The sequence below is a fragment of the Mastigoproctus giganteus genome, chromosome 6, assembly GCF_048544385.1.
Source record: "Mastigoproctus giganteus isolate SK-2022 chromosome 6, ASM4854438v1, whole genome shotgun sequence".
In the NCBI taxonomy this organism is placed as follows: Eukaryota; Metazoa; Arthropoda; class Arachnida; order Uropygi; family Thelyphonidae; genus Mastigoproctus; species Mastigoproctus giganteus.
The window spans coordinates 224,114,921-224,138,361 of NC_143580.1; the positions used below are offsets into that span (position 1 = coordinate 224,114,921).

The window sequence follows — 23,441 nt, forward strand, 5'->3', positions numbered from 1 at the left end:
TTTACATTTTAATTTCTCCAATCCTATAAATTTATTCAAACTACCTGTAATTCACACTGGATATAAATTTGTTTAAACAGTCAGTTGGCCGAAAGCAAATTTAATACATCTATATCACAACCATCCAATTTAAATTTGTCCCTTGTATGTACCATCTGAGAAAGAAAATACATGCCATTAGTAGGTTTTTTTTTTTTTTTTTAAATTAGCATTAGCATTAGTTGAGGCATATGATGCAAGAAAGCAAGCTTATACAGCATCAGCCAAAAAAAAAAAAAAAAAAACACCCTTCCCATTTCACCCATCTGGTCACTCCAAATGTTTGTCTAGTTCAGCTTTAAATTTATTTAAGCTATCAACTTCCACAACAACAGATGGAAGTGGAAGTCTGTTCCAGCAATCAACTATCCGTTGCTAAAGGCAAATTTCCGCACATCTATTCTACAACTGTCTTTCCTAAATTTGAATCTATGCCCCCTGAGGTTCTTAATCTGAGCAAGAGGAAAAATCCTACCAACATTGAGCCTGCTCAAACCATTCAAGGCCTTATACACCTCAATCAGATCACCTTACAGGTGCCTAGTTTCCGGATGCTGCAACTTGCAGAACTTAAGCCTTTCTTCATAAGTGCGCCCCTTCGTTCCTCTCACCAATCTTGTTGCTCTTCTTTGTACTCATTCTAGCAACTCTACATCCTTCCTAAAATGAGGCCTCCAGACCTGTATACAGTACTCAAAGTGTGGCCTCACCATTGCATTATACAAAGGGATAATCACTTCCTTGTCTCTGCTAGCAAAATTCCAATATATCATTGACAAAACTCCATGATCTGCTCTGGCAGCCCATCTGCACTGCTCAGAGAACTTCATATCTGACTGCACAATCAACCCCCAGGTCTTTTTCATTCTCTACCTCCCTGAGCGTAGTACCACACAGTTGGTACTTTCTCTTGGGTTACTGCTACCCATATGCAGTACTTTGAATTTGTCAATGTTAAGCTTCAGTTGCCACTACTCAGCCCATCTGCCTAACTTTTCTAGATCCTGTGGCGCCTCCATAGCCAAGTGGACTGGAGCAGCAGTGCATAGCACACGCTTCTTGATTAAACTGGGATTCGAGCCTGTGACCACCAAATACGGAAGATGTGGAAAGGTCAAGGAATGACCACCGCATATGCCCGGAGCAATATGGCCCTAATTGCTAATGCTCCTAAAAACCAAAATAACAATAACATCTAGATCCTGTTGCAGTAGCATACTGTCTTTTGTGTCATTAACATCTCTGCCAACCTTTGTATCATCTGCAAACTTGGATATTAAGCCTGTTATACCTTCATCGATATCTTTGATAAATACACAAAACAAAAATGGGCCCAGCACCGAACCCTGGGGGACTCACCTAATAACATTAGTCCATGTAGAGCAGTGTCCATTTATTACCACTCTCTGCCGTCTTCCACTCAACCATCAATTTATCCATTGCTGTAACTTGCCCTTAATGCCATACTGCTCCAATTTATACAGCAGTGTTCCATGTGCAACAGTATCAAAAGCTTTTCTGAAATCCAAGTATATGATATCAAAATTACTTTTTGCATCCAGTTCCTTTGTGACCACATCATAGTATCCAATCAAATTGGTCAGACAAGACTTCCCTTAACAAACCCAAACAGAAGTTAAACTAACAGGTCTTTTAACTTTTTGTATCACCCTTTGAACCCCCTTTATGAATTGGGGATACATTTCCACATCTCCAGTCCATGGGAACCTCCCCTGACTCTAGGGATGCTCTCATAATTAGGGATAAGGGTTTGCTTACTTCTCTTGCTGCTTCCTTCATTATAACTGGATAGATTCCATTTGCCCCAGGTGCCCTTTTTATGTTTAACTTCAACGATTTCTCCTCCACTTTGCTCTCAGTTATCACAAAATCACTTAGCTCCCTGTTAGAGTTTGATAAACTTCTGGCATTCCCCTCCTTGAATAACTCCTCGTGTAAATATAGATACAAAATACTCATACTCATTCAGTTTATCAGCTACTTGAGCGGGATCATCAATAGTCGAACCATCTATGTTTAGTGGGCCAGTCTGATTCATCCCTTTCCTTCCTTCTAGAGTTTACATAAATAAAGAACTCTTTGCTGTTTTTCTTTGCATCCTTTACCAAAGATTTCTTGTAATCTGCCTAACCTCCTTTGTGACTTGATTACAGACTAACTTATATCTGTCGTAGGCTTCTGTCTCGCCTGATAATTTATATGCATTCCATGCATTTTTCTTCTTTGCCATGAGCCTCATTAATTGATCCGACATCCATTTAGGCCTGAAACTTGAACAGTATTTCTTAGTTGGTATGAAAAGCCTAGTAGTCTACAAGATTAAGTCCCTGAAGGCTTTCCATTTAGAATTCACCATTGGTAACATCAGTTGATCCCACTCTATAGAATTTAAAAACTCTCTGAGTGATCACTGTCATATAGTGGTTCCTTTATCTGAAAATTCTTAATGCATGAATAATCACTGCTGATAATGAGTTCAAGGGTATTGTTCCCTCTGGTTGCCCCTCGAACATGTTGCTGTAAAAAAACAATCCTCCAATAAATCCACAAAGTCTTGCTAATGTGAGAGTGATCAATCCACAATTTCCAGTCAATATCTGGAAAGTTAAAATCCCCCATTACAATAAATTCTGATTAACTGGCCCATTCTATTTCTCTGCAAAACTATTCATTGTACTCGTCAGCGACATTAGGCCTATAACATACTCCTACTCTCATTTTCCCTTTCGTAGTGTTTATGTCACACCAAACAGACTCAACATTGCACTTTCCACCCGTATCAACTAGACGCACTTCCTTAGATTGTGTTTCTTGACTAACAGCATAAAACATTTCAAACATTTCACATTTCACGCATTGTTATAGATTGTGATTGTGATTCCATTTAAGTATAATTTAATTAACAATGAAATTTAATAAGATTAATAAATTTCATTGATAATACTATACTAATCTAACAGATTTCTAATACAGTGCTACATATTTCACTATCTAGTTTTATGTTAAACCTTACGGTATTCTGTATCTTATACAATGGTGGCAAGTTACAAACGTAAGATCTATGGACACTAAGTATTAACTTTCAAAATCGCTATCAAAATTAAAAATAAACCACGGAGCTTGACTAGAACTATAATGCTACTTATATAAAATAATTTAGTATAACAATGAAGTCAATAAAACAACTAAATATAAATGAAAACTTAGCGTTCGCCAGAGCTGCAAAATCTTGGCCAACGTGGTAGTAACCTCAGACCCAACTCCCAATTAGAACCCCACGCACAAGAGATAATAGAACCTATAGTATTTGGTATCATGAATGGGTTGAAGGTTGAGAGGATGAAAGAACATATTTGTTAACGTTAGATTTGAACTTCTGTAGATTGTAATTTTCAGGAAGTATGTATAAAGGGAGATTGTTCCAGAAAATGGAAGTTCAATGAATAAATGAGGAATAAGAAAAGTTGGCTCTGTAAGTTGGAAGTTGGACAGTAAAAGGATGTTGGCTGGTTTGGAAGAGAGAGCAGGAATTATAGAAGACAATTCAGAAGAACAGTGCTCATTTAAGTATCTATAGAAAAGGCATGCAGCAGAAACAGAATGTCTATGAGACAGATAGTGGAGAGACCTTTGTTAGAGATGAGTCATTAATTAACTTAACTGCCATCTTTTGAATGGAATCTAGAAGCCTAGGAGAGGTTTTGAGAGCACCGCCCCAGATGTGGGAACAATATTCCATGGTAGGTCGGATTTGCGATTTGTACAGAGTGAACAGCTGTTTGGAAGAAAAGTAACGCCGAGAGCGAAAGAGAAAACCAAGTTTTTTAGATGCAGAGGAAGCAATATTTGTAATGTGCTTGTGCCAAGAGAGATTATAAGTCAGGGTAATCCCCAAAAGAGATATATCATTTTGCCTAGAAATTGGAGTGTCAACAAAGATAAGCATAGAAGCAAAAGAATCGTTTTTTTTCGAGATATAAGACAGGACTGAGTTTTAGGATTGAAATCAACTAAGTTGTCTTTGCCCCACTAGAGAATTAGCTGGAGATTGTCATTTAAGGAACTGGTGGCTGATATTCGAGAATTTGAGGCTGATTAAGCACGGCAACGTTTTTCAAAATGGAAAGTGGAATGCAATGTGCTATCATTGGCAAAACAATGGATATGATTTCCAATCAATGGAAGAAGGCCATTAATATACAAGAGGAAAAGAGTGGGGGAAATATACATACAAGGAAATAAATATACAAGAGGAAAAGAGTGAGATAGAGAGCCATTTATGGCTCTCTATCTCATTAATTTTTAACTGTCATTCGGACAAGTTATGCTGGACGATGACTACAGAAACGATAGCTCGTTAATTATGGTTGATACATTAAAAGGGTTAGCCCTTGAAAAAGTCCCTTTCAATGTATCTGATCGCCTATAATTAACATTTTAATTGTAAATTTGTATTGCTTATTTTATGTTATTTTTGGCATATATATATGTTTTTTCCAGGTTACGTTTAGCACCCGTATAGGTTTTTGGTTTTTCTTGAATAATATACAGACGGATATAATGTTTAATCGTTTTTGATGGCATTAATCAGATCTGTGACGAATTAATATTACAGATTAGAAATAATATTATAAAATAGATATAAATTAACTATCCTATTTTCTTTTTACATACTTGGATATATATATATATATATATATATATATATATATATTCTGGATAATCAGGTTGTGCCTTTTGCTGAACATGGACACTCAAGATTTTGATACTGCTGTATTCTAGAATTAGAGCTGTCTGATTCACAAGGTCTGTTTTAAACTGACATGAGGAAAACAAGGGTATGCTAGGGCATTTAAATTGGCAAGCTAAGTTATCAGATTTGAATCCTGTAGAGAATATGGGACTATCTTGAAAATAAGGTGAAAACAAAATAACAGCACCTATGAAAGCTCAATGAATAAATAGACTTGTTTTCAGAATGGCCAAATATTAATATAAACTATTTAAGCAGTTGAATCCCTATCAAAGAGAATTAGCATTAGTAGAGGCATTTGATGCAAGAAAGCAAGCTTATGCAGCATCAGCCAAAAAAAAAAAAAAAAAAAACCCACTTACCCCTCTGTTCGTTCAAAATACCTGTCCAGCTGAGCCTTAAACTTATTTAGGCTATCAACCTCCACTACAAGGGATTGAACTCTGTTCCACCAACCAACCACCTGCTGGCTAAAGGCAAATTTCTGCACGTCTATCCTACATCTGTCTTTCCTCAATTTGAATTTATGCCCTCTCAGGTGATTATTCTTAGCAGGAGGAAGAATCCCATCAGCATTGAGCATGCTCAAACCATTCAATGCTTTATACACCTCTATCAGATCACCTCGCTGGTGCCTAGTCTCCAGACACTGTAATTTGCAAAACTTAAGCCTTTCTTCATAAGAGCACCCCTTTGTTCCATTCACTAATCTTGTTGCCCTTCTCTGTACTCGTTCCAGCAGCTCTACATCCTTCTTGAAATGAGGCCTCCAGACCTGTATACAGTACTCTAGGTGTGGCCTGACCATTGCCTTATACAAGGGAATAATCACCTCCTTATCCCAGCTGGAAAAATTCCTGTATATCATTGACAATACTCCATGAGCTACTCTTGCAGCCCGTCTGCACTGCTCAGAGAACTTCATATCTGCCTGCACAACCACCCCCAAGTCCCTTTCATTCTCTACCACTGTCAGTGTAGTACCACAGAGTTGATACGTTGCTCTGGGGTTGCTGTTTCCCATGTGTAGTACTTTACATTTGTCAATGTTAAACTTCATTCGCCACCTCTCAGCCCATCTGCTCAACCTTTCCAGATCCTGTTGCAGCAGCATAGTGTCAGTAGTGTCCTTGACAACCCTGCCAACCTTTGTATCGTCTGCAAACTTGGACATTAAGCTTGATATACCATCATCAATATCATTTATAAATACAGAAAACAATAATGGACCCAACACTGAGCCTTGAGGGACTCCACTAATAACATTAGTCCACGATGAGCAGTGTCCATTGATTACCACTCTCTGTCTTCTCCCCCTCAACCACCCCTTTATCCACAGCAGCAATTTGCCTCCAATGTCACACTGCTCCAATTTGTGTAGCAGTATTCCATGTGCAACAGTATCAAAAGCCTTTCTAAAATCCAAGTATATAATATCAAAGCTATTCCCTGCATCCAGTTCTTTTGTGACTGCATCATAGTATCCAATCAAATTGGTCAGGCAAGACTTCCCCTTAAAGCCATGCTGTGTCAGAGCTATAACTGAAGTCTTGTCTAAATGATCCTGCAGTGCTTCTTTAACCAGTGCCTCCATTAATTTTCCTGGAACAGAAGTTAAGCTCACAGGTCTATAATTACTTGTGTCAGCCTTTGATCCTCCTTTGTGAATTGGGGTCACATTTGCACATTTCCAGTCTATGGGTACCTCCCCTGAGTCCAAGGAAGCTCTCATAATTATGGCTAAGGGTTTGCTTACTACCTTTGCTGCCTCCTTTAATATAACTGGATAGATCCCATCCACCCCGGGTGCCTTTCTTGTGTTTATCTTCAACAATTTCTCCTCCACTTTACTCTCAGAGATTACAAGATTCTCTAGCTTACTGCCAGAGTTGAATACACCTCTGGCTTTCCCCTCGCTAAATAACTCCTCATGTGTGAATGTGGATGCAAAATATTTATTTAGTTTGTTAGCTACCTGAGCAGGATCATCAACAGTTGACCCATCGATATCAAGTGGACCAATCTGATTCATCCCCTTCCTTCTAGAGTTTACATAAATAAAGAACTCTTTGCTGTTTTTCTTTCCATCCCTTGCCAAAGATATCTCGTAATCTTCCTTCGCCTGCCTAACCTCCTTTGTAACTTGGTTTCAGATCAACTTGTATCTATCATAGGCTTCTGTGTCACGTGTTAATTTATATGTATCCGATGCATTTTTCTTCTCTGCCATATGTCTCATTAGTTCATCTGACATCTATTTAGGCCTAAACCTTGAACAATATTTCTTAGTTGGTATGTAATGCCTAGTAGCTTCCAAGATAAGTTCTTTGAATGCTTCCCATTTTGCATTTGCTGTTGGTAACATCATCAGTTTGTCCCACTGTATAGAATTTAAATACTGTCTCAGTCCATCATAGTTGCCTTTACGAAAGCAATAACTCTTCCCTTTACCCCTAATGGTAGTTACCTCTTTGAGTAAATCCCACTTCAGCACACTGTGATCACTGCCACTTAGTGGTTCATTTATCTGCAGATTCTTAATGCATGAAGAATCACTGCTGATAATCAAATCAAGAGTATTCTTCCCTCTAGTTGCCTCCTGAACATGCTGATGTAGAAAACAATCATCCAATAAATCCACAAAAGCCTTGCTAGTGTGTGAGTGACCAGCCCCCAAATTCCAGTCAATATCTGGGAAATTAAAATCTCCCATTATAAGACTCTGATTTACTGGCCCACTCCATTTCCCTGTACAATATCTTATTATACTCATCAGAGTCATTAGGCCTATAGCACACTCCTGTTCTCAATTTTGATCTCCCAATGCTTATGGCACACCAAACTTACTCGACACTGCACTGTCCAGCGATGTCGACTGGCTTCACTTCCCTGGATTTTATGTATTTCTTATCTAATAGCATAACCCCTCCTCCCTTCCTATCCTGTCTATCCTTTCTGTAGACATTGTACTCCCCAAGTTCCAGTTCTGCATTCCTTATATCTGTGTGACACCACATCTCTGAAATCCCAACAATATCTGCCTTTGATGTTTTGAGCAATACCTCAAATTCATCAAATTTATTTACTAAACTCCTAGCATTGGTGTACACGCAAGTATACATGCACATGTTCTTTTTCTTAGCTACCCTAACACATGTGTTTACTTGTACCCCAATGATTCCTAGCAGTCTCTGAAATATCCTGCTTCTTATTTTCCAGGCTGCTGCTCATTCCAATAGAAGCAGTGCAAGAATCACTTTTACCTCTGCCAGTGGCTGCTGTTAATCTATTAATCCTTGTATCCCCCCCAATCTAGCAGTTTTCCGACCCACCTAACACTGCCTCGATACCATCAGCAAACATTCTTGCACCCTTTCTATTTAAGTGTATCCCATCCCTGTATAAGCAGTCTCTCCTGTTAACAAGTACAGACCAGGCTGAAAAAAATTCTACCCCTTGAGCCCTGCACAATCTTTCCAGGGCCGAATTGATCGACGGGGCTCTCATCATATACTCTCTCCTATCATGTCTGGGCAGAATTGCAGACACTTTCAAATTCAACCCTAATTCACGGCTTTTTTTCAACAGTGACCTGTACTTGTTAAGTAATTCCACCGGTGATATTGATATTGATGGTATGATATTGATGATAGTCTAAGTTTGCAGATGATACAAAGGTTGGCAGGGTTTTTAATTACACTAATGTTAGTACACTGCTGCAACAGGATCTAGAAAAGTTGAGCAGATGGGCTGAGAGGTGGCAAATGAAGCTTAACATTGACAAATATAAAGTACTACATATGGGAAGCAGTAATTCCAGTGTAACGTATCAACTCTGTGGTACCACACTGACTGTGGCAGAGAATGAAAAGGACCTGGGGGTAATTGTGCAGGCAGATATGAAATTTTCTGTGCATTGCAGATGGTCTGCAAGAGTAGCTCATGGTGTCTTGTCAATGATATACAGGAATTTTTCTAGCAGGGATAAGGAGGTGATTATCTCCTTGTATAAGGCAATGGTCAGGCCACACCTCAGGCCTCATTTTAAGAAGGATGTAGAGCTGTTGGAATGAGTACAGAGAAGGACAACAAGATTAGGGAGTGGAATAAAGAGTTGCTCTTACGAAGAAGGCTTAAGTTTTGCATATTACAGTGTAATCAGATCATCTGTGAGGTGATCCGATTGAGTGTATAAAGCCTTGAATGGTTTGAGCATGCTCGATGCTGATGGGATTCTTCCTCTTACTCAGAATAATCACCTAAGAGGGCATAAATTCAAATTGAGGAAAGATATTTATAGGATAGATGTACGGAAGTTTGCCTTTAGCCATCGGGTTGTTGATTGCTGGAACGAACTTCCATCTGTCGTTGTAGAAGTTGATATCTTAAATAGGTTCAAGGCAGAACTTGAACATCCCCTACTAAATAAGGGGGTGTTTTTTTTTTGTTTTTGTTTGATGCTATATAAGCTTGCTTTCTTGCATCATGTGCCTTTGCTAATGTTAAGAAGGTCCAGAGTTTCTGAGTACTGTAATTACATGCGATGAAAATTGGATGTCCCAGTACATCCCAGTAACTAAAAGACACTTGATGCACCCTTATGCTCTAATACATTTTAGTACTGTAAGCAATGGATGACAAAACAATCTTCCAAACCAAAAAAAAAAAAAAAAAAAGCAAGAATGTCAAATCAAAAATTAAAACCATGCTTCTTGCTTTCTTCTATATTAAAGGAATTTATTATGCCTGAATGCATCCTACCAAATCAGACTGTAAATCAAAGATACTAAATACTTGGAAGTTCTGACAAGGTTACATGAAAAAAATTGAAGGAAGAGAATAAAATTTTGAAAGAAGTTGTGGAAGCATGGTTGGATGCTTCTGCATAGACTGTTTACTCTATTTGTCAGTTTCTGGCTAAAAAACAAATCTGTGTGTGCATGCACGCATGCTTGGAAGAAATGTATGGAGCAGTGTGTAGATTTAAAGAACACTAGTGGGAACTCTGCTTATCTTTTCTATGTCAGTCTAAATTGCAGTATAAATTCTGTTAAAATGTGTTTGCTGTTTGATATTAATAAACAAAATTACTGTACATTTTGACGGAAGTAAAAAGACCAAATATACCATGGAACTGAATGCAGTAGAAATATACAACATTAGATTATACTTAGCAAAGCACAGTTTTGCTGCCTTAATCAATAATTAAATTTAAATTACAAAAATAAAAAATTATATTTTTATTTTATTATTATTTTTTGTTATTTGTATAATTTGGATTTAATTTGATTGTTGGTTACCTTAGATATTAGCCAAATTGCACTTTTCCAAGTATATAATCTAATGTTGCATACTTTTGATACATTCAGTTCTGTGATGTAATTAGTCTTTTTTTTTTTTTCTGTAGTAGTCTTGGAGACATAACTGTTTGTTTTAATCTTATCACAAGGAACACAAGGGAGTGGCAGTAATTACTGGATCTGTTCAATCTTAATGGGATGGTTTTGGTATTTGGCAAAGTATCCTTACCAGACATTTATCTCTGCTCATAATCTTTAAGATTTTGACAATCTGTTTACAATTAGACAACAGTTAGTTTCCTAAAGTAATTCTCTATCAAAATCTGTGTGGTAGTATTTTCATTTTTCTATTTGAATTTCTTCCAGCTACTGTTAGTGTTTGATTTCAGCTCTTTTTTAAAACTCATTCCTTACAAAGTCTTAATTTTATATTAAAATGATTTTGATTTTCTATATTAAAATATTGACATTGACACACATTTATTTTTGTGTTTTCTATTTAATTGGTTGTCTTTTTAGTTGCTGCTTTCTCTAATTCTTTGCTTGGGAGAGTGGTGTATGCATCTGCCCCAGAGTATTTTAACACAGAGCTGTGGAGAAAATGGACCACCATTATTGTCAGTTTTCAAGGTGAGTTGGTGACTTTTGGGATGGGGAAGAGAGAAGAGTGGGACTTCTGAATGTATTATCCTTAAGTTTTGTATAAATGTAGTGCCTCATGTCCCCCCCCCCCACCACCACACAGAAATGTAGTGGAAATTGTAATTCCAATTATAATGATAATATTTATGTGTGACAGACACGGGGATATTTCTATTTTTTCTTGTCACAGCCGAAGCAAAAAGTGTTTACATATTCGTTACGACTGTAACTGCAGTGAATTAAAAGCTACAAAATTTTCATGCCAAAGTTCAGCCAGAGCCTTGACGATCAATTCGGCCCTGGAAAGATTGTGCAAGGCTCAAGGGGTTGAATTTTTTTCAGCCTGGACTGTACTTCTTAACAGGAGAGATTGCTTCTACAGGGATGGGATACACTTAAATAGAAAGGGTGCAAGAATATTTGCTGATGCTATCGAGGCAGTGTTAGGTGGGTCGGAAAACTGCTAGCTTGGGGGGAGACAAAGACCAATAGATTGACAGTAGCCACTGGCAGAGGTGAAAGAGATTCTTGCACTGCTTCTATTAGAATGAGCAGAAGCCTGAAAAACAAGATGCATGGTATTTCAGAGATTGCTGGGAGCCATTGCGGTACAAGTAAACACATGGGTTGTGTTAGGGTAGCTAAGAATAGAAACAGGTGCAGGTATACTTGCATGTACACCAATGCTAGGAGTTTAGTAAATAAATTTGATGAATTTGAGGTATTGCTCAAAACATCAAAGGCAGATATTGTTGGGATATCAGAGACGTGGTGTCACACAGATATAAGGGATGCAGAACTGCAATTTGGGGAGTACAACGTCTACAGAAAGGATAGACAGGATAGGAAGGGGGGAGGGGTTATGCTATTAGTTAAGAAACACATAAAAACCAAGGAAGTGAAGCCAGTCGACATCACTGGACAGTGCAGTGTTGAGTCAGTTTGGTGTGACATAAGCATTGGGAGATCAAAATTGAGAGTAGGAGTGTGCTATAGGCCTAATGACTCTGATGAGTATAATAAGACACTGTACAGGGAAATAGAGTGGGCCAGTAAATCAGAGAGTCTTATAATGGGAGATTTTAATTTCCCAGATATTGACTGGAATTTGGGGGCTGGTTACTCACACACTAGCAGGGCTTTTGTGGATTTATTGGATGATTGTTTTCTACATCAGCATGTTCGGGAGGCAACTAGAGGGAGTAATACTCTTGATTTGATTATCAGCAGTGATTCTTCATGCATTAGGAATCTGCAGATAAATGAACCACTGGGTGGCAGTGATCACAGTGTGCTGAAGTGGGATTTACTGAAAGAGGTAACTACCATTAGGGGTAAAGGGAAGGGTTATTGCTTCCGTAAAGGCGACTACGATGGACTGAGACAGTATTTAAATTCTATACAGTGGGACCAACTGATGATGTTACCAACAGCAAATTCAAAATGGGAAGCATTCAAAGAACTTATCTTGGAAGCTACTAGGCTTTACATACCAACTAAGAAATATTGTTCAAGGTTTAGGCAAAAATGGATGTCAGATGAACTAATGAGGCATATGGCAGAGAAGAAAAATGCATGGGATACTTACAAATTAACACATGACACAGAAGCCTATGATAGATACAAGTTGATATGCAACCAAGTTACAAAGGAGGTTAGGCAGGCGAAGGCAGATTATGAGAAATCCTTGGCAAGGGATGCAATGAAAAACAGCAAAGAGTTCTTTACTTATGTAAACTCTAGAAGGAAGGGGATGAATCAGATTGGTCCACTTGATATTGATGGGTCAACTGTTGATGATCCTGCTCAGGTAGCTAACAAACTAAATGAATATTTTGCATCGACATTCACACATGAGGAGTTATTCAGCAAGGGGAATGCCAGAGGTGTATTCACCTCTAGCAGTAAGATACAGAATCTTGAAATAACTGGAAGTAAAGTGGAGGAGAAACTGTTGAAGATAAACACAAGAAAGGCACCCGGGGTGGATGGGATCTATCCAGTTATATTAAAGGAGGCAGCAAAGGAAGTAAGGAAACCCTTAGCCATAATTATGAGAGCTTCCTTGGACTCAGGGGTGGTACCCATAGACTGGAAATGTGCAAATGTGACCCCAATTCACAAAGGAGGATCAAAGGCTGACACAAGTAATTATAGACCTGTGAGCTTAACTTCTGTTCCAGGAAAATTAATGGAGGCACTGGTTAAAGAAGCACTGCAGGATCATTTAGACAAGACTTCAGTTATAGCTCAGACACAGCATGGTTTTGTTAAGAGGAAGTCTTGCCTGACCAACTTGATTGGATACTATGATGCAGTCACAAAAGAACTGGATGCAGGGAATAACTTTGATATTATATACTTGGATCTTAGAAAGGCTTTTGATACTGTTGCACATGGAAGACTGCTACACAAATTGGAGCAGTGTGACATTGGAGGCAAATTGCTGCTATGGATAAAGGGGTGGTTGAGGGGGAGAAGACAGAGTGGTAATCAATGGACACTGCTCATCGTGGACTAATGTTATTAGTGGAGTCCCTCAGGGCTCAGTGTTGGGTCCATTATTGTTTTCTGTATTTATAAATGATATTGATGATGGTATATCAAGCTTAATGTCCAAGTTTGCAGATGATACAAAGGTTGGCAGGGTTGTCAAGGACACTACTGACACTATGCTGCTGCAACAGGATCTGGAAAGGTTGAGCAGATGGGCTGAGAGGTGGCAAATGAAGTTTAACATTGACAAATGTAAAGTACTGCACATGGGAAACAGCAACCCCAGAGCAACCTATCAACTCTGTGGTACTACACTGACAGTGGTAGAGAATGAAAGGGACTTGGGGGTGATTGTGCAGGCAGATATTAAGTTCTCTGAGCAGTGCAGACGGGCTGCAAGAGTAGCTCATGGAGTATTGTCAATGATATACAGGAATTTTTCCAGCAGGGATAAGGAGGTGATTATTCCATTGTATAAGGCAATGGTCAGGCCACACCTAGAGTACTGTATACAGGTCTGGAGGCCTCATTTCAAGAAGGATGTAGAGCTGCTGGGACGAGTACAGAGAAGGGCAACAAGATTAGTGAATGGAACAAAGGGTGCTCTTACGAAGAAAGGCTTAAGTTTTGCAAATTACAGTGTCTGGAGACTAGGCACCAGCGAGGTGATCTGATAGAGGTGTATAAAGCCTTGAATGGTTTAAGCATGCTCAATGCTGATGGGATTCTTCCTCTAGCTCAGAAAAATCACCTGAGAGGGCATAAATTCAAATTGAGGAAAGACAGATGTAGGATAGACGTGCGGAAATTTGCCTTTAGCCAGCGGGTGGTTGGTTGGTGGAACAGACTGCCATCCCTTGTGGTGGAGGTTGATAGCCTAAATAAGTTTAAGGCTCAGCTGGACAGGTATTTTGAACGAACAGAGGGGTGAAGTGGAAGTGGGTTTTTTTTTTTTTTTTTGGCTGATGCTGCATAAGCTTGCTTTCTTGCATCAAATGCCTCTACTAATGCTAATGCTAAATGTAGTGGAAATTGTAATTCCAATTATAATGATAATATTTATGTGTGACAGACACGGGGATATTTCTATTTATTCTTGTCACAGCCGAAGCAAAAAGTGTTTACATATTCATTACGACTGTAACTGCAGTGAATTAAAAGCTACAAAATTTTCATGCCAAAGTATGAAATGCAGTGGGCCATGAACTTTACATGAAAGCATATGGGATCAAATCCTCAGTCTTCATATTCGTGCTCATTGTAACTGTAAGACTACAGCATCTATATATTCCCATCAACTAGAATATACCCTTGCTGACGTTGAACAAGTGCTGTGTATCAGTGTTATAAAACTCTGTGTCATAATATCTGAACTAGACCCTGCAATGTCAAAACGTTCTTCAGCACCAGATACCCAAATAGGACCATAATGCATCTCTCTTCTACAGAACATTGCATCAACACCTGAAAAGACATTGTGCCAGACTGAATCAGTATTAAGAGATCTGAGCCAGCCAGATATACATGCAGTTCCTGCTTTACGAGTTCCCAGGTTTACGAGTTTTTTTTTTTTTTTTTTTTCAAGTATCAACCAAATCAAAAATATGAACATTAGTTGCAAAAAATGAATGTTAAACGTTCATAATTACCGCATTTCAAACCACGCACGTAGCTGTACAATACAGTGCACCCCCGCTTTACAATATTCTGTTCCAGAGACACCATTGTATCTTGAAAATATCATAATTTAAACCCAATAACACATTGTTTTCTGATTTGTTCCGAGGCCTCAGAAGTTGAAATTTTCGCTATATAACTAAGCTATTTATCTTTCTAAAAGGTCATTTTTATAATGGAAAATGAACTACACTTTCATTTCACTACAATTGTGTTAGTTACCAAATCAAATCATTAAAATGCACTACACTTTTATCATTATCATATGTTCTGTTATAAGAATCAATTTTGAACAGCTTTTATTTTTCTAAAACACATTTCTGGAGGTCACAACCATAAAACAATAAAAAAAATTTGCACTTTCCAGTTTATTGTGCTTTTCTGTTAGTGCAAGCAATTATAAACAGGTATTAAACTCAATGTTATTGCATTTGCGAAAATACCGATAGCTGGAATTGTGTGGTTTTTTGCAATATTACTGTGAAATGTGTTTCCCATTAACTGAAATCTTAAGTCATATAAAAAACATCAATAAATTTTCAGAATCTTCTCTTCATTCCTTTTTTTTTTTTTAAGCTTCGTAAACTTATTACTTCGCACAAATCACGTTAGTTGCAATCTCATTTGCGCGTATCAAATGTTAATTTCAATTTGTGCGTGCCGTTAAAAAATGCTTATGCATGCTATCATGAAATTTATAAAGAAAAGAGAAGATCATCTTGGAAATGAACACCTCTTGAAGCATTTCTGAAGAAGACTCCAACAAACTTGTGCAACAAACCAACTAGTGCCGAGCCACTAATGAGTGATCAACGAGTGTGCATTTAGTCGATGATGATGAAGAATAAACATTCTTTAACATTTGTAAGTCATAAATAATTTCTTTATTATTATAAATTGCTTGATTTTACAGGCTATGTTTTCATTTCTTTGGATAAATCAATCATTGTTTAATCATAAACTAATAAGCTAACTGATGTCATTGTTGAGAATGAAACCCCTGTTTTTAATATTATGTCTATGGGGAATAAATTCCCACTTTACAAGCATGCACTTGGAACAAATTAACTCGTAAAGTTGGGAACTGCCTGTAACTCTGAACTAAAATCACATTTTTCATCTGGATAAATAAATTTTCTATTTATACTCCAGGAAGCACATAGTGTCAGAAGAGTTCACAAGTTAGAGAAAATACAAAAACATTAGCATATATAGCAGTCAAGCAAGCTTTTAACTAGTTGTTGGTTTTTTTTTTGTTTTTTTTTTTTTTTTTTGTTAGTTGTTGGTGCATTATCTTCTGTGGCCGTAATGCACCTTCCAAGGTTTATGCACTACTCTGATCCAAGCCCAAGGTGGGATTCGAACCCGCGACCTTTGGATTGCCAGGCAGGCACTTTACCCATCCGGCTAGCCGGATCGGCTTTTAACTAGTTATTCAAATACGTGCACTGCTGTGAACAGTTGCCGTAGTATAGTGGTCAAATATAAATTTCATTTGCATTTGACACTTTATTATGGTAGCTGTTGACATCTGCTTATTTGCTAGAGATTACCAACAAAGAAGAAATTCTAGGGAACCCTTTACAATTTTCCACAGTTATTTTCATCCTCATACTGTCCTGTCAAATGGAATCAGTTAGTGGTTTCTATTTTTGATTTTCCTTGCTTGGATAACTATTTTAAACCTCCTTATCTTAATACTTTCCAGTCACATCACCAAAACTGTCATTATAGGGAGTGAAATATTTTATTGATACATTTAATTTAAATTTTGTTTTCTAATAGATTTTCAAAACCGAAGATAAGAATAAGGAATATTGCATTTGGCATTCATCGAAAAATTTTTGACGAATGCTTTCATTATTTGTCAGAATTTTTATGAAATTTCATGAAAAGCATTAACTTTACATATCCCTTAAATTTATAACTCTCTTTTTAAATGTTAGTGACAAACATTCAAATTTTATTAAATTATTAATCACTTATTTAAATATGGAGTTAAGAAGAGTGGAGTAAAAAAATGTATATTTAAATAATTTAGTATTTAAAACTTTTTAATTTAAACATTTAGTAATTTAAACAATTATTAAAAGTTTTTGCATAATTAATGATTTGTTTTGAACTAAGAACTGTTTTCTCCAGGTTTTAAATTCAGCTGTTGTTGGTCAGTTACCTGCTGTTTCATCTACTCATTATATGGCAGATATAGCAAATAATGACATTGATCCTGATATTCATTTGGATAACTTACAAGAAGGAACGAGTCCTTCTGCCCCCAGCTCTCCTAGATTACATACTTCCGGAAGTCCAGAAAAATCTGCATCAGAAAGTTCATTCTTCAGACCTTCAACTGCAATTCATTTTGACCCTAAACTTAACATTAACATCATACAGTTAGCTGCTAGACATGTAAGTCTTTATTTTTACAATTAATACTATTAAAATACAGAAAAATTGAAATAAATTTTTCTTTAAAAAGCTTTAAAAATTATCTAACGAGTAATTGTCTTCTATTTATTGTTATTTTCTCAAATTAAATGAATACACTGCTAAGATTGAATTACAATATATACAGTTCATTAGCATTTATAGCAGTTTTTATTTTTTGTGCTATGTATTTGTGCATGGAGGACTGAAAAGTTTTGAGTCTGACTAGAAAAGTGAGGGCGGAACTGCAGGCCCTGAATTGTACATAATGTTTGATCCTTTGTCTATCCTTTGATAGAGGGCGCTGACTCTCTTTAGAAAATACAGCTGCAAGTTACAGGCTCCGAAAAAAACAATAAGTTTTTGCTTTTTATTTACATAATTGTTATTTTATATTATACTTAATACGTAGTCTTATAGTTCTAATTACGCTGGTTATTTTTATTTTAATTTGTATAAACAGTTTTTGTAGATATACATAATACTTTATAAAACCGTTATTTTATTCGAATATTGCAGGCATTGTTTTTGTATATAGTGATAGGGAATTCAAATTTTTAATTGAGGTAGTTAGGTAGCTCTAACGTATAATTATAGAAACAGTAATACGCTTCACTGTTTCTATTAAATAGCGTAGTATTGACATTTAATTTAATTTAATTTATTGATCTTATTAATTTAAAATATCATGCCCCAAACTAGAGCAACAAAGCAATGGGCACAAAGTGGCAGGAGTGCTGTGACTTGGGGAAGAACTGCGGGGGGGGACGATTCTCCAACGCATCACAGCCTAAAAAAATGTGCAACTTGTGAAATGTTTGCCGAACTATCTGGAACGGAACATGATATTGCCATGGGGGATGTCTTTGTGTGTGCGCGATGTAAGGAAATCAGGCGACAACTCAGCGTTGTTATGGGCCTATATGAGAGTTTGAAGGACAGGGTGGATGCCCTCGAAAGATCTAAATTGAGGGGCCCATCAGGCTCTCAGCTGCCCACATCAACGCCAGAGCTTGCACTTGGTCATCACGCAACACAGCGGCAACCCCCAAGGCAGATTGCGCTGGTCCCAAAGGAACTAGTAGTTGTTGGTGACTCTATTGTCAGGGAAATGGGAAATATATTGTGTAAAAAGGATAGGTGGAACAGGACCAGGGTATGTCTGCCAGGGGCAGAGGTTGATGACGTTGTAGAGCATATATCATCTTTTAAGGGCACAAAAGGTGATATAGTTGTACACGTTGGCAATAATGATATTAAGAGTAGGAGACCGGCAGAATTACTTAACAAGTACAGGTCACTGTTGAAAAAAAACTGTGAAGTAGGGTTGAATTTGAAAGTGTCTGCAATTCTGCCCAGACACGATAGGAGGGAGTATATGATGAGAGCCTTGTCGATCAATTCGGCCCTGGAAAGATTGTGCAAGACTCAAGGGGTAGAATTTTTTTTCAGCCTGGACCGTATTTGTTAACAGGAGAGATTGCTTCTACAGGAACGGGATACACTTAAATAGAAAGGGTGCAAGAATATTTGCTGATGCTATCGAGGCAGTGTTAGGTGGGTCGGAAAACTGATAGCTTGGGGGATACAAGGACTAATAGTTTAACAGTAGCCGTAGGCAGAGGTGAAGGTGATTCTTGCACAACTTCTATTACAATAAGTAGCGACTTGGAGCGAGGGGTGTTGGGGGTTTCAGGGACGGATGTCAGTCATCGTGAAACAGGTGGGTATATGGGATGTGTTAGAGTGGCTGGGAATAGGAATAGGTGCATGTATACTTGCATGTATACCAATGCTAGAAGTATAGTAAATAAATTTGATGAATTTGAAGTGTTGGTCAAGACATCAAAGGCGGATATTGTTGGGATATCAGAGACGTGGTGTCACCCAGATATAAGGAATGCCGAACTGGAATTTGGGGAGTACAATGTGTACAGTAAGGATAGACAGGATAGGAAGGGAGAAGGTTTTATGCTGTTAATAAAGAAAAATATAAAATCAAAAGAAGTGCATCCAGTTGATATAGACGAACAGTGCACTGTTGAGTCAATTTGGTGTGACATAAGCACTGCGAAAGCAAAAATTAGAGTAGGAGTGTGTTATAGGCCTAATGACTCGAATGAGTACAATGAACAATTGTACAGAGAAATAGAGTGGGCTAGTAAATCGGAATGTCTTATAATGGGGGATTTTAACTTCCCAGATATTGACTGGAACTTGTGGGTTGGGCTAGTCACTAGTCAGACTTTTGTGGATTTATTGGATGATTGTTTTCTGCAGCAGCATGTTCGAGAGGCAACCAGAGAAAGTAATTCTCTTGATCTGGTTATCAGCAGTGATCATTCATGTATTAGGAATTTGCAGATAAAAGAACCACTAGGTGGCAGTGATCACAGTGTACTGACGTGGGATTTACTTAAAGATTTAATTACCATCAGGAGTAAAGGAAAGGGTTTTTGCTTCCGTAAAGGCGAGTAGAGTGGTCTCCGACATTTTTTAAATTCTGTACAGTGGGATCAACTGACGATGTTACCAACAGTAAATTCTAAGTGGGAAGCATTCAAGGAATTAATCGTGGAAGCTAATAAAAGTTTCATACCTCTTAAGAAATATTGTTCAAAGTTTAGGCCTAAATGGTTGTCAAATGAACTAATGAGACTTGTAACAGAAAAGAAAAATGCATGGGATGCATATAAATTATCAAGCGACTCAGAAGCCTATGGCAGATATAAGTTAATCTGTAATCAGGTCACAAAGGAGGTTCGGCAGGCGAAAGCAGATTACGAGAAATCCTTGGCAAAAGATGCTAAGAAAAACAGCAAGGATTTCTTTACTTATATAAACTCTAAAAGGAAGGGGATGAATCTGATTGGTCCACTTGACATCGATGGTTCGACTGTTGATGATCCTGCTCAGATAGCAAACAAACTGAATGAGTATTTTGCATCTACATTCACACGTGAGGAATTATTACGGTTTGAAAATGGCAGAAGGTTATCAAATTGTAGCAGGGTGCTTAATGATCTTGTAATAACTGAGAGCAAAGTGGAAGAGAAATTGTTGAAGTTAAACGTAAGAAAAGCACCTGGGGTGGATGGGATCTATCCAGTTATATTAAAGGAGGCGGCAAGGCAACTAAGCAAACCCTTAGCCATAATTATAAGAGCATCCTTGGACTCAAGGGAGGTTCCCACGGACTGGAGATGTGCAAATGTATCCCCAATTCACAAAGGGGGATCGAAGGGTGACACGAGTAATTGCAGACCAGTTAGTTTAACTTCTGTTCCGGGTAAAATAATGGAGTCGCTGGTTAAAGATGCATTGCAGGATCATCTAGACAAGACTGCAGCAATAATTCAGACACAGCATGGGTTTGTTAAGGGAAAGTCTTGTCTGACAAATTTGATAGGATATTATGATGTGGTTACAAAGGAACTGGATGCAAAAAACAATTTTGATATCATATATTTGGATTTCAGGAAAGCTTTTGACACTGTTGCGCATGGAAGACTATTGTACAAATTGGAGCAGAATGGTATTAAGGGTAAGTTGCTACAGTGGATAAAAGGATGGTTAAGTGCGAAAAGACAGAGGGTGGTAATCAATGGGTGCTGCTCTTCTTGGACTAATGTTATTAGTGGAGTCCCACAGGGTTCGGTGTTAGGTCCACTGTTGTTTTGTATATTTATCAGTGATATTGATGAAGGTATATCAGGCTTAATGTCGAAGTTTGCAGATGATACAAAGGTTGGCAGGGTTGTTAATGACAGTAATGGCAGTCTGCTACTGCAACAGGATCTAGATAATTTGGGCAGATGGGCTAAGAAGTGGCAACTGAAGTTTAACCTTGACAAATGCAAAGTACTGCATATGGGTAGAAATAATCCCAGAGAAACGTACCAACTGTGGGGTACTACACTTAAGGTGGTAGAAAATGAAAAAGACCTGGGAGTAATTGTGCAGTCAGATATGAAGTTCTCTGAGCAATGCAGACAGGCTGCCAGGGCAGGTCATGGGGTTTTGTCAATGATATATAATAATTTTGCTAGCAGGGAAAAGGAGGTGATTATCCCTCTGTATAAGGCAATGGTCAGGCCACGCCTTGAGTACTGCGTACGGGTCTGGAGACCTTATTTTAGGAAGGATGTAGATTTACTTGAGCGTGTACAGAGAAGGGCAACAAGATTGGTGAGGGGAATGAAGGGATCCTCTTACCAAGAGAGGCTTAAGTTCTGCAAATTGCAGTGGCTGTAGACTAGGCACCTGCGCGGTGATCTGATTGAGGTATATAAGGCCTTGAATGGATTGAGCATGCTGAATTCTGATGGGATTCTTCCACTTGTTCAGATTACGAACCTAAGGGGGCATAAATTCAAATTAAGAAAAGACAGATGTAAAATAGATGTGCGGAAATTTGCCTTTAGCCAGCGGATGGTTAATTGCTGGAACAAACTTCCATCTGTCGTTGTGGAAGTTGATAGCTTGAATAAATTTAAGGAGGAACTGGACAGGCATTTGGAGGGAATGGTGTGATTTTTTTTTTTTTTTTTTTTTTTTTTTTTGGCTGATGCTGCATAAGCTCATACATTTGCTTTCTTGCATCACATGCCACTGCTACTACTACTACTACTTTAAATATTAATCACCAGCTTTTCAGGTTATATAAAGGAAGTATGCAAACCCCTAGCCATAATTATGAGAGCTTCTTTGGACTCAGGGGAGGTACCCATAGACTGGAGATGTGCAAATGTAACCCCAATTCACAAAGGTGGATCAAAGGCTGACACAAGTAATTATAGACCTGTTAGTTTAACTTCTGTTCCAGGTAAATTAATGGAGCCACTGGTTAAAGAAGCACTGCAGGATCATCTAGACAAGAATTCAGTTATAGCTCAGACGCAGCATGGTTTTGTTAAGGGCAGGTCTTGCCTGACCAATTTGATTGGATACTATGATGTAGTCACAAAAGAACTGGATGCAGGGAATAACTTTGATATTATATATTTGGATCTTAGAAAGGCTTTTGATACTGTTGCACATGGAAGACTGCTGCACAAATTGGAGCAGTGTGGCATTGGAGGCAAATTGCTGCTATGGATAAGGGGATGGTTGAGTGGCAGAAGACAGAGGGTGGTAATCAATGGACACTGCTCAACGTGGACTAATGTTATTAGTGGAGTTCCTCAAGGTTCAGTGTTGGGTCCATTGTTGTTTTCAGTGTTTATGAATGATATTGATGATGGGATATCAAGTTTAATGTCTAAGTTTGCAGATGATACAAAGGTTGGCAGGGTCGTTAAGGACACTACTGACGCTATGCTGCTGCAACAGGATCTGGAAAGGTTGAACAGATGGGCTGAGAGGTGGCAAATGAAGTTTAACATTGACAAATGTAAAGTACTACATATGGGTAACAGTAACCCCAGAGCAATGTATCAACTCTCCGGTACTACACTGACAGTGGTGGAGAATGAAAAGGACCTGGTGGTAATTGTGCAGGCAGATATGAAGTTCTCTGAGCAGTGCAGACGAGCTGCAAGAGTAGCTCATGGTGTCTTGTCAATGATATACAGGAATTTTTCTAGCAGGGATAAGGAGGTGATTATTCCCTTGTATAAGGCAATGGTTAGGCCACATCTTGAGTACTGTATACAGGTCTGGAGGCCTCATTTCAAGAAGGATGTAGAGCTGCTGGAACGGGTACAGAGAAGGGCAACAAGATTAGTAAATGGAACAAAGGGTTGCTCTTACGAAGAAAGGCTTAAGTTTTGCAAATTACAGAGTCTGGAGACTAGGCACCAGCGAGGTGATCTGATAGAGGTGTATAAGGCTTTGAATGGTTTGAGCATGCTCACTGCCAATGGGATTCTTCATCTTTCTCAGAATAATCACCTTAGAGGGCATAAATTCAAATTGAGGAAGGACGGATGTCGGATAGATGTGCGGAAATTTGCCTTTGGCCAGCGGGTGGTTGGTTGGTGGAACCGACTTCCATCACTTGTTGTTGAAGTTGATAGCCTAAACAAATTTAAAGCTCAACTGGACAGGTATTTCGAACGAACGGAGGGGTGAAATGGGAGAGGGTT

The 23,441-nt window shown here is 38.2% G+C and overlaps 1 protein-coding gene across 5 annotated transcripts in view; it reads left to right on the forward strand.

Annotated features, from left to right (window-relative positions):
- Positions 1-23,441, forward strand: part of LOC150085023 (ral GTPase-activating protein subunit alpha-1) — a 529,619-nt gene that overhangs the window by 372,112 nt on the left and 134,066 nt on the right. For all 5 annotated transcript variants that reach the window (XM_090376739.1, XM_090376741.1, XM_090376740.1 and 2 more), the window contains 2 exons: positions 10,633-10,743; positions 17,071-17,337. In XM_090376739.1, the coding sequence (XP_090232865.1) occupies positions 10,633-10,743; positions 17,071-17,337 (378 nt within the window). The remainder of the gene's footprint in view (positions 1-10,632; positions 10,744-17,070; positions 17,338-23,441) is intronic.